This window comes from Dermochelys coriacea, chromosome 12 (assembly GCF_009764565.3).
Source record: "Dermochelys coriacea isolate rDerCor1 chromosome 12, rDerCor1.pri.v4, whole genome shotgun sequence".
Taxonomy (NCBI): Eukaryota; Metazoa; Chordata; order Testudines; family Dermochelyidae; genus Dermochelys; species Dermochelys coriacea.
The window spans coordinates 30,665,144-30,677,887 of record NC_050079.1 but is presented as its reverse complement, the minus strand read 5'-3'; the positions used below and the strand labels follow the sequence as shown (position 1 = coordinate 30,677,887).

Genomic DNA, 12,744 nt, shown 5'->3' with positions numbered 1-12,744 from the left:
AGCTCTGTTGTTGGAGTAACTGTCAGACACAGTCACAGGTAGGGCTTCTAGACAAAGGTGGTTGTTATATTTTTTTAATTACCTGGGGCTCCATCACTCATATCATGTTTCATCCCTTTTGCCATAAAGATTTGCAAGGACAACTCCTGTTGTTATCTAACTAGCATTTTCAAATAGTGTCTAGTGGGCTGAATTCTGGTTGCCAGGGGCACATAGGCTTATGCGAGAAAAGCCATAAGCAGGAAGAGTATGTAACAAAGGTTTTCTGCTCTAATTCTGGCTTCTTCAAAACCCAGAGAGAGGGTTGACTCTGCAGTCCTTCCCTACACAAGCAGAAGGCATGGCTTGCTTTATTTCTCAGGAAGTATGGACCGCATGTTTATGCACATGGCTTCTGATCCAGCAATGGTTATCATTTTCCACTCTCTGAATTTTGTGCTCCAAGCAGGAGTAATCTGTGTGGAGAGTCTCCATGGGGGGCTGTTGCCAGTCAAAATACAGGCACACAGGAACTCTGCTTTTGCAGCACATCTAGTTTCTGTACCTATTTGGAGGCATTTATTAAGGGAGGCAGAATCTGGCCCATACACTATATTTGCAGTTGATGCAGGAAGGTGCCAAAATGGTCAAATACGATATAGCTATTCAGGCAGAAATACTAAGTATTTCTCCCTACAGTACATGAAACTCATTTTACTCATTTACATTTATTTCTTTCCTCTGAATTGCTTATTGTATTCAGGGTTTTTTTTAAAGAAGAATGAATCAGATCTTAATTAATAATGTATTAGAGGAACTCACCATCTTACAAGTCATATCAATCAATACCTGGCTCTTGCACAATATTGTAAATTCATTTAGGGTCCTATTCCCCAGGCGCTTTACTATCTAACCCAACTGCTCAAATGACCCGTTTTGAAACTTTTCCAAAACTGTGTTCTGTTTGTCTTTAGACACACCTAAGCCACCCACAGAGGATACATATATCCTATCGGATGAATATGGAAGTTCAGCAAGGTTCAAAAGATCAGCTGTTAAAACCCCGAAAAGTGGAAGTCTGAATGTTGAAACGCTTGTTGTGGCGGATAAAAAAATGTTGGAGAAGCATGGCAAGGACAATGTAACCACATATATCTTAACAGTTATGAACATGGTAAGAGCTGGTGTAACTGAAGTGCCATTGGTTTTGTACTCATCTACAGCTGTGGAAAATCTACAAGACAACCAGGAGCTGGGGCTTTAAGAAAAACACCCAACTTGGTGAGCCTCGTGATAAAATCACAAAAGTTGGCAATACTGAAAACTCTGCTTGTTAAATTGATTTCTGCAAGTCCACACATGCTAGCCTAGAAATCCCACCCTTGTTCTGTGGTGTGGGTGGCGTTGGGATTTATAATTATTCTGAATGTTTGTGTCAATTTTGCTAATGTAATTTCTTTTATATATTGCTCATAGTGTCTTTAATGGCCGGCCTGTAGCTTAACAACCTGCTCTGAATATAGGGTGGTGCATAGCAGATGGGGGCATATTAGAAACTTCTATCTCAAAGTATCACAGTTTCTCCCTGACTCCCCACTACCGCTGGAAGGAGAAGTGGGAGTAAGTAACTTCATCCCCACTCTGGCTGATGAGAAGGTGGGGTGAAGCCAGAGCTCCTCATATCCCCTCCCACTTGTCTGCAGTGGTGAGTAAATAGGCAGGTAGCATGTCTTGAGTCACAATCTAAGCAGGGAAGTAAAGAGGACTCTACACCTATTTACTTCCCTGAACAGCTGGCCTAGTGAGCAGAGTGGGTCAGCCAGCTCCTTTTGCCCCATCACAAAAGCTTTGCTTTATTTCCCCTCTTCCCTGCTGCTGGAAAGAGGAGTTATTTGTGTGGGCAGACACAAGAGGATTACCTGCTGTAGCTTTGATCCTGCAGAACTGGGGCCTGATCCAAAGCCCACTGAAGTCATTGGGAATTTTTCAATTAATTTCAATGGGCTATTTGTTGGTCCCTTCCTGCACATTTCTGTTAGATGGAGGTGGGGCTAATCCTGCAATGTGCCGAGTTCCTCTTGACTGTCATTGAAAGTTGGGTCATGATAACTCATTAATTATCTTTAGTCTATTTTTATTACAGATTTATTTATTTATTATCCTCTCCTACATATTCATGCAGGTTTCTAGTCTTTTTAAAGATGGGACAATCGGAAGTGACATAAACATCATTATTGTGAGCCTTCTTCTTTTGGAACAAGAGCCTGTAAGTGGTGTGTCATTATTCTTTTGTAGCAGAGTGTATCTGACACTGTTCACAGGGAATATATGGACAAGCCCACACTATGCAAAGGAAATTCCACTGAGGGCTTGTCATGACATTATAAACCACAAGACTCAAGTGTGAGATTTTATGACATCACCAGAACCCTTGATGTTACATTTTCCATATTTCACTGCTCCTAGTTTTCTTTTAATAATAGAACCAGGAGTTTAATTAACTCCCCCTTTACCCTTCAGTGTTTCTGACTCTTACTCTAGAATCCCCAAGTATTTTATAAGGGCTGTTGCCTTCAGTAGTTTTTCATCTAGGACATATTTTTATCAAGAAAACCAAATCAAGAGACCCAAAGACACTTGTACCTCATGTATATTACCCAGTGAAAACCAAAAGGGCACAAATTCACAAGTGAAATGATTTCTAAAAGGGGAAGCCAAGCCCCGAAATCATTCACATTGCAATTAAAGTTTAAAAGAGTTTATGAATCACCTCGTGCTATTGGAATACTGTTGGGGAATTTTCCAAGGTAGTTAGGTGTCCAACTCCTACTGAAAGTCAATGGGAATTGGACACCTAAACTCCATCCGTGCCTTAGAAAATATCCCTGGGTCTGAGTTTCTTCAGCTTCATTTTATAATCATGATTGTTTGATTGACTTGAAATAGTTATTTCAGGCAGATGTGTCAAATATATAGTGACATAAGAAATGGAGAGGTGACATTTCTTCACATCTGGTCATATAACTAAAGTAATTCCCCTTCCTCCAACCCCTACCCCAGTTCTTCTTCCTTCAATCACCTTCCTCAGCTGCCGGTAGAAGCATATGATTTCTGTGTCTATGAAATATCTGTAGGGTGGATTAATGATCAACCATCACGCGGACCAGTCATTAAATAGCTTTTGTCAGTGGCAATCTGCTCTGGTTGGAAAGAATGGAAAGCGTCACGACCATGCCATCTTGCTTACAGGATTTGATATCTGCTCTTGGAAAAATGAACCCTGTGACACTTTAGGTATGGTAAGAAAATATGCTCTGCAAAACTAATGAATGTCAACTGACAGCATCTCAATTAATAAAATAAAGAAATCCCAGTTTTGTGGCTAATGAGAATGTTTGAAGATGTGGTAAAGGAATAGTCAAGGGGGAAAGTAACATGTTAATGAGAGGAAGGATGGTCCAGCCATTAGGGAACTAGCCTAGGACTTGGGAGAATCACGTTCAGTTCCCTGCCCTACCACAGACTTCTTGTCTGACCTTGAGTGTGTCTTTTAGCCTCACTGGGCCCAAGTTCCCCACCTCTAAAATGGGGAGAATTCCCATTTTACAGGTACGAAACTTGGGCACAGAGAGACTAAATGCACTTCCCTACTTCACAGAGGTGCTATGAGAATAAACCCATTAAAGACTGTGAGGTGCTTTGAGATCTACTGAAAAGCTCTATACAAGGGTGTTAGTTTTTTCTTTTAAAAACTTTAAAAAACTTAACCCCCCCCCCCTTATTGCCAGTATTTTGGCCACTGCCAGAGAGACCTTCAAAAGACATATTTTAGGATCTCTACTGCAATCAGGGAATTTTCTCCACCACTGATCTCATTTTGCATTTCAAAAATACATCTGAGCCACATGCATCTTCTTTGTTGTCCCTGAGTGACCTTCAGAAAGGAGCTGTCCCCTTTTAAATTGCTTTCTCAGCTGACTTGACTGACGTTGAGTCACCTGTGCTAAAAATGAGCCTGTGTTAAAACTTGTGTAGGCCAGCATTTACAGAATGAATTCCTTCTGGATTGGGCCCAGTGTGTGCATATATAGATGTGTGTATAGGCACATGTGTGCACTTCTCTATACACAACTCCCTTTTTTGTTAAAGATAGTTCTGCCTACAATTCCTGGTGCTCCAAAATGACCATGAACTGAACTTTCCTCACACATCAAAATAAGCATGTACTCAGTGATGAGCTGCCAAAATCTTAACAACGGGTTCCCTCCTCACCCCACGAGGGGGTTGTTGCCAACCCCCGCCCCCGGGACTCCTGCCCTATCCAACCCCCCCCACGTTCCTTGACGCCCCCCCAGGACCCCTGCCCCATCCACCCCTCTCGCCTGTCCCCAGAACCGGGCAGGAGGATCTCGTGGGCCACCGTAGTGGGTGCCCACCCCACCCCTAAGAGCCAGAGACACCTGCCGGGGGGCGTGGTGGGGAGTCTTGGTGGTGCTTACCTGGGGCAGCTTCCAGGAAGCATCCAGCAGGTCCCTCTGGCTCCTAGGGGTGGGAGAGCATAGCTGGGGGGGAGCGGCTGCTCCCCCCACTGATCATAAAAAGTGGCACCTTAGGCGCCGACTCCCTGGGTGCTCTGGGGCTGGAGCACCCACAGGGAAAATTTGGTGGGTGCAGAGCACCCACCGGCAGCTCCCTGCCCCTCCGCCTCCCTGGGCCCCAGCTGATTTGCGGGAAGCCGGGGGCGGGGGCGGAGAAGCAGAGCGGGGGCAGCGCGTTCAGGGGAGGAGGCGGAGCGGAGGTGAGCTGGGGCCAGGGGTGGGGTGGGGAGCTGCGAGTGGGTGCTCTGCACCCACCAAATTTTCCCCTTGGGTGCTCCAGGGCTGGAGCACCCGTGGAGTCTCCGCCTAAGGTGCTACTTTTGGCCAGTTAAATTTAGAAGCCCTTTTAGAATCGGTTGTCCCTCGCAGAACAACCAATTCTAAAAGGGCTTCTAAATTTAGCGACCGGTTCTAGCGAACCGGTGCGAACTGGCTTCAGCTCACCACTGCATGTACTCATGAAAACATGTAGTATCCATCACAATGAGATGTATGTATCTTACAGTGTTTGAAATAATTTGAAATATTTGAAATAATTTCTGCCTTTCCCCCTCCTCCAGGCTTTGCCCCTATTAGTGGCATGTGCAGTAAATACCGTAGCTGTACCATCAATGAAGATACAGGGCTTGGCTTGGCTTTTACTATTGCCCATGAATCTGGACACAAGTAAGCTATTTTTCCCGTGAGTCCTTCCCCCTATATATATTATATATATATAATTTTATATATATTATAGATAAATCTTTCCCTCCTGTATCTATATTATGGATAAACATATCAATGAATGGAAACTGAATGTCTGCTGCGATTATGAAAAAGCTGATACCCCACTGAAAAATTCTATAGATCATTTACAGACAGGGGTCATGTGGCTAGAAAAGGGGACTGTTAGAGCTCCTGGATTCTGTTCCCATATTATATGTGTATCTTGTTAGAATACAACAGATGTGTCATATTTTGTAATCACCGTAAGTCTAAGTCATGATCATCCACTCAGCTGCCGTGAGTTGAGGAGACCCTACTGTGGCATATCTTGCCTGCGAAACACAAAAAGGGGGACCAATGCTACTTGCATGTTGCTGTTCTTACCTCTGTGGGATTCTATGGAATCTCCTCTGCTGAGTAAGAATTAGGGCTCCCTGGGATCTCAGGGGAATATCCTAAAGTGGTAAGTGGAGGAACTGATGCCCGTGATGCTGTTCTTCCTTCTTGTTGTGGCTATTCTAGTTGATAGCTGTGCCAAAGTGAATCTTGCCGGAAGTACCGGAAGTAACTGTACAGAACGATTTCAGAGTAGCAGCCGTGTTAGTCTGTATTCGCAAAAAAGAAAAGGAGTACTTGTGGCACCTTAGAGACTAACAAATTTATTTGAGCATAAGCCTTTGTGAGCTACAGTATACGCCCCCAGGGAAGGAGATCTTGTCCCGGTAGAGGATCGACTGCCTGGGTCTTGCCGTAGAAGGAAGGGACACGGCAGATAGCAGTGTGGAGGAACAGCCCCTTTGTGTGTGATTGGATGGTCTCTGTCCCAGCAGATCCTGGGATTCATAGGGTTTAGTAGTCATTTCCCTACCATCCTCCTTTGCCTCTTACTCCTCTCCATTTAGTGTATGATTTGGTGGAAGGTAGTCTTTCTAGCGGTTTTCAGGCCGCTTGTCACCTTCTTGCAGGTATTTCCACTGGACTTTGATTTCTATAGTAGGAATTCATCCCATTTTTTTCCTAAGATCTGCTGATCTTCTGCCACTAACATTAGCTGTCTGCCATTGATCTTCTATTCTCTTAGATGTTGACAGAGTATCTATTCAGAACTTTTCCTTTGTCAATGACAGTGGTACTGGATTCTGCTGTTCAGTTGTTACATGAATCCCTCTGATTCTGCATGACTGAACTGGGGCTATTCAGTTTTCATTGTATAAATATACTTTCCAGTATACACTATGACCTAATGTCTACATGAGCGTCCCTTTCACAGGTTTCTGTACATCTGAAGGGAAATAAGGAATTAGGGAATAATCCGTCTCTTAATGAAGTCAGTGGGAGTTTTGCCAGTTATTTCAATGGGACCAAATAAGTAAAATATATAGGGCCTGATTCTCCTCACTTACATCACCATAACTCTATTGATTTCAGTAGAGTTACTCCTGATATGGCATGATGTTCTAGAATTATTCTTCTCGTATCTTAATTCCCTTTCCTTCTTGTTTGTTTTCTTCATTCTCTTTTAAATAATATATTTGTAGCTGTTAAGTTTTGCTTGTCATCTCTACTGCTTTTCTAATCCTTATATTCTTTGGCGTCTCTTTGATTTACTTCTGTATTTCTGCATCCTGACAGGAAGGATGTCTTTCCAAACTAAATAAATATAGCATCCTGGAAAGAATGCCATCTTTACTCTGCAATAACAGGTAGAAAATTTCCCTGCTGTCATTCATCCAAGCTTGTGTTCCTGAAAGAGCTTTGTATGGGAAAAGCAGAATTTGGCAGCAATGGTGCCTGGAAGCAGACCATCCTTAGAAATATTGCCTGAGGTTCTTATTGACAATCAGATAGCAATACTAGGTGGGAAAGTGCATTTGAAACAAATACAAGATTTCATCATATAAATGCAATGGACTTCAATATTAGCAATATTAAATTAAATATTAATAATACTTCCTTCTGAAAATCAAAATTACTACTAATGTAATCTCAGTTTAATTAACAGCTCCAGGTACACTCTAAAGATTTGCATTTGAGAAATGGTGATTCATAGGTATAAAAAACATCTATAAATGAAAAAGTGTACCTGGTTCAGTTTTACTTATGGGGCTCATGGGCATGCATTGCTTATAACTTGCAAAGCTGTGTGTTATAGGAACGAGTGGCCTTTATCACTGTGTGAAATGGGGCTGAATGAGATTATGTAAGAACAGAATGTGATCCTTTACATATGATTGACCAATGCAATGGAATTTCCCTACTCTGTACAGCGAGAGTACTCCTGTAGCGGGATTCATCAACTTTAGAGCAGGTTTGTACCGCTAGATAAGTGCAAAGCACAAATATAGCTGAGGATCTGGCCCTGTAATCCACAGCTGATAATGGTTTTAAGCAAGAATCTTCATTTATTTTAACATATTATTTAACATTTATATGTACATTTCCATTATTCAAGACTACTGAGAGCAAAAAAGAAAACAATACCCCATGGGAATGTCTGTAAGTTCAGGTCATTTCAAAGTATTGCTCACATGACAGAGCAGTACTCATTCATAGGAGTCGGCACAGTCCCTTGTGCATTCAGTGTCTTTTCAAGTCACATAGTATCTGACCCCTTCTCTCCCATCTTGGTCCGATTGAAATTAGGGGAAAGTACTGATCCAGATCTAAGTCTGAACTTTGTTTTTGCTCCTCTCTCTGCAGTGAACCGCCAGACTTGGGGAAATTTCAGACCTCTGTCCAAAGCCTTCTGCTTTTCTAATTCCTAATGATCCTGACTATAAATACAGGATTCATTAAAGCACACAATGTGTATCTGATAAACTGGTGTGATTGTTCTGAAGTTGTTGAGGTTTATTGTGAAAATACTAAACTAAGGATTTCTAACTATGTGTATTATATACTCGGTAGATCACACTGAGATCCTTGAGAATGGCTATTATCGTTATACATTTTTATGGTCTTCTTTAAATAGTTTATGTTTTTACCTGAGCATTTAATAGCTCTCTGGGGAGTCTATGATCTATTGTGTCATTGAGCATTAAATCCATACATTCTTTGGCTCCAAAGCAAGTGAACTAAATTTTTATTCCACTAACTATTAATAAAATATTTGTTCAACTGGGATTCTTTGTCCATTTGCTAAGTGAACAATATTTCTCAGCAGGGCCAGGTGCTCAACTGGTGGAAGCGGTATGGTGACTTTGATGGGCCTACACTGATTTACAGCAGCTGAGCATCTAGTCTTCCCTCCCTCCCCCGCACACACCCATTACATGCTCAAAACTGCCAATGCACGAACTGAAGTAGGAGACCGTGAAATTTCTATTCAAAACACATTGAAATTCTCAGATGTACCGTATATAAAATAAATATAAAGTAGAGAGTTAGAAAGATGTAAAACTATTAACTTTTGTGTAGCCATAAATTCCACATTTAGCATTTTAATGGATGTTTTATTATTGCTTATTATTATTTATATTATGGTAGTACCTACCTTATTCAAATCAGGGTACTATTGCCTAGACATCTGGCAAAACATCTAATAAGAGACACTCCCTTCACCAAAGAGGTGCAGTCTAAACAGACAAGATGTACTATTGGAGGAATGGAAAAGCAGGCCAATGAAAGGAAAAGTGAATCGCCCAAGGTCCCAGATCGGGTCAATGGCAGAGGCATTCTAAGCCTGGGCTCTGACTCAGGTTTGAGTATAAGCCTCCCTTCCATCCACACACAAATCAGTCTGACTCAGGTTAGCAAGCACTCAGGGCCTGGGTCCTAGGACCCTGCTGGGGGCATGAGTCAGAGCCCAAGTTCTGCTGTGACTCCAGTCCAAGCCCTGACATTTTGAAGTATGGATGAATTAGCACAGCCGTGAGACCTGAATCCAGCAATTGTAAGCCCAAGTTTGCCATGCAGTGTGCATGTACAAGCAAGTTCCCAGACCCAAGTTTACAATGTAGTGTAGATGTACCTAAATAGAACAAGTCTCCTGACCCCCAGTCCAGTGTTCTATCCACTAGACACACTGCCTCTGTTGCATGCTGGTTCATATTTGACTGTAGTTGAATATGTTTGGTTACCCCCTCAAATTAGTGTGGCAAGATGAAGGTTCTCTATAAATAGACTGATGATTCACAGTCTTGGAAACTGAAAAGAGACATATGGGGTGAAATTCTGGCCCCAATTAGTGGGTGTTTTGCTATTGAATTCAGTGGGGCCAGTACTGCACCCATGGATTAGTGTTGCAGATTTAACATGTCCACTTGTGAATGAGAGTTCAGTTCACCACTAGCATAACTCAGTCCACAGTAGTTGTGTTAGCAATTGCAGTAGGTACTGTGGTGTGAGGAAAAAAATAATCTCCTCTGAGTAAAGGAATGAGCCCAGCACCTTATTTTGCGTGGGCCACCAAACAGCTGGTAGATAATTGTTTCATTAGCAAACTGATGCACAGGAAAGAGAACTTTATTAAGCAGGCTGAGATGCTGGTGTTACATGCTGATGTTCTGGTGTTTGTGTTCTGGCAGCCTGGAGGTTTGATTTATGTTCCTGAACCCCTGATGCTCGCCAAACTAGATTTCCCCTGAAACTCAACCTTCTTTGTCCAGTTCCATGTACTGTACTGCAAAAATAATTTTCAATCTCTATCGAACTGGGCTTGACTAGCGACCATTGTTGTGTTCATTTATTTCTGGCTTGTACATTTTTTCATCCCTTTGTGGAATTTGTTGATAGAATTAACAGTGTTTCTTTCCCCCTAAAAGCTGTCTCTTGTTTCTGGCATTTTGTTTCTGGTGCCCCTCTCATTTGTGGTTCTCTTTCTAGCTTTGGCATGATTCACGATGGAGAAGGAAATCCCTGTAGAAAAGCCGAAGGTAACATTATGTCTCCCACGCTTACAGGAAACAATGGGGTGTTTTCCTGGTCTGTATGCAGCAGGCAGTATCTCAATAAATTCCTCAGGTAGGTCAGATATAAGTCAGGATCTTCCATAGGAGGGTGGCAACTCTTACAGTTGGCTTTCTGGTGCAAATACGCATGATTAGAAATTAAAGTTTAACTTTGGTATGGATTTCATCTCTGTGAATAAGGCCAGTACAAAACCAGTGTACCAGATGAGCCCACAAACTTTGGTTTGTGTGGGACATAAGTGGTACTATAGGCCTTTGTGCTGGCTTTCTTCATAGGAATGAATTTCATCCTCTGTGAATATGCTGCAATATTCACTTGCATTTCATTCTTTCCCCAAACATTATTGTCAAACAGGTTTATTAGAATATTAGTGAAAAGTGAATATAAGAGGGGTGTTGACTGTGGAAATGAATGAATATTTGTGGATTTTTTCCTAACCTAGTCATAGCTGATTGTCATGCTTTCAATAAGCGTATTTTACAGAGCTGCTGAAAAAAAATGGTATCCCATTATTTCCCTTATGGTACAAACCATGTATGCTGATAAAGGAGCAGCCTTTAGTTCTAGCATTTATGATCACCAGAATTGCAATCTCTGCAACATAAGTTCTTGCTTTTATTACGTGAACCCCACAATAGCATAATATGCATATATTGCCATTGAATATAGAAGTGGACAGTTAGATACCAAACTGGTTTACCAGATCAGGGGAAGGAAAGATGACAGAGTTTGGGGTGATTTTCTCTGCCACAATAAGTAATATTGCTATAGGAAAATTATTAATCCGCGTTGGGGTATTGAAGCATTGTGTGTGGTCCAACACATAGTATGGTCCAACAGACGCATAGTTGGATGGCTGTAGGTAGATTGAACTTCAATACTCACGGAACCACAAGCACTAAGGAGGAAGAATGATGGATAATAATATGTAATTTTGGTGTTAACATGTGGCCAACCAACAAAAAAAACCCAAAACAATGCTGATTGGTCTCTCAATTAAAACACTGTGGCCTTTTTGTATGGCCTTTCACATGAAGAATACACAGAAATGAGACACTGCACATGTAGGTTCTGCATCAGATCCTGTGTTCCACTTCTGGAAAGCGTAGTATAGGGCGATCTTCTTGCTCTTGGTTACACTCACATAAGGAAGGGAGAATAGGAAATTGACACCATTTATATCTAAAATTACCATAATCCTAGAGCCTGGAAATTCCTGCTTCCTAAAACTTTGCAGGTCAGGCTACAACAAGAAGTCAACATGTCTTGGCTCCTGCAGCAAATATTCTCATTCAGTGCATGCCTACAAAGCTAGTGAAAGGTACTGTATGCAATAGCATGTGTTTTTGCTGTTCTGTAGCAAATAAAAGTCTTTTTGATAAAAAGATCAACATCATGATTAATAAATACACATTCTCATTGTAGTACAGCTCAAGCTGCTTGCCTGATTGATGAACCTAAACAAACAGGACAATATAAATACCCTGATAAACTGCCAGGGCAGATCTATGATGCTGATACCCAGTGCAAATGGCAATTTGGAATGAAAGCAAAACTATGCAACCTCAGTTTTGTGAAGGTATCTGTTAATATTTTTTTGACAAAGTTAGAACTGACATTAGAAAACTGTAATGTTCTATAAATGAGTGCAAGTAGTACAATGAGCAACAAGGTCTGGATTATTTTTAAACCTGAAATTGCTTGGCATGCTTGTCATATGCTCTGAAGGTTCTAGCCTGTTAGGGAGTTGCACAACCCCAGAGGGAGCTTCAGAAGGGACTGTGCCTCTGAGATGCAAAATCTTTCCAGGATCTACAAGAAGTGCAGGCTGAATGCACAAGCTTCACCATTCATTAGGATGCTACAGCATGCTCTTTTCTTCAGGGACCAGGGTGGTGTGGCTACAACTCGGGGGAAACTAAGTGCTGCAATTGTGTCACTTGTACAGAGGGTGCAAGGAAAGGAAGATTTTATATGCTCCTTCAGTCCTTATGCATTTGCAAAAAGACCTGGCACAATCAAGCTCCTCATGAGAAGATTATTTCGAAGTAATAAAAATGTAGCTTTCCATCCATAGTTTTTTGATGTAGGATGTAGTCATATTAATCCATTATTTACGTAGGTGGCTGTTCCAGCCCCTTCAATTTCTTTAAGAAAGTGTTCTGTTAAAATCACAATATGATCATTCTGAAGATGTGTTGTCATTATTATTTATTTATTATTATTATGGCTATGCTGCAACATTTGAGATTATTTTATGTTAACCAGCATTTTACCAGATGACAACAATTTTTTTCTACACAGTGTTTCCAAACATTTCATGTGTGTTTCAAGAAAATTGATTCCCTCCACATTTTTAGAAGGCCTGTAGAGTTGTTCATGTTCTGCCCTTGGAGTTTTAATAGCTATTTGGTTCTTTTATAGTCTCACCTTGAAAAGACAAGAAAATAATCTGAGAACCAAACTTGAAAATGTTCTAGAAATATGAAGTCAGTAGACAAGCATGTGTCATTATGCTATAAAATGTAGAACTAGTTCTTTGTTCAGACAT

General features: G+C 41.4%; 1 protein-coding gene across 2 annotated transcripts in view; it reads left to right on the top strand.

Moving 5' to 3' along the window:
* The window catches only part of ADAMTS18 (ADAM metallopeptidase with thrombospondin type 1 motif 18), a 100,168-nt gene that overhangs the window by 39,240 nt on the left and 48,184 nt on the right, over window positions 1-12,744 (top strand). For both annotated transcript variants that reach the window (XM_038368937.2, XM_043495029.1), the window contains 6 exons: window positions 954-1,153; window positions 2,162-2,245; window positions 3,114-3,273; window positions 5,138-5,243; window positions 10,107-10,244; window positions 11,619-11,772. In XM_038368937.2, the coding sequence (XP_038224865.1) occupies window positions 954-1,153; window positions 2,162-2,245; window positions 3,114-3,273; window positions 5,138-5,243; window positions 10,107-10,244; window positions 11,619-11,772 (842 nt within the window). The remainder of the gene's footprint in view (window positions 1-953; window positions 1,154-2,161; window positions 2,246-3,113; window positions 3,274-5,137; window positions 5,244-10,106; window positions 10,245-11,618; window positions 11,773-12,744) is intronic.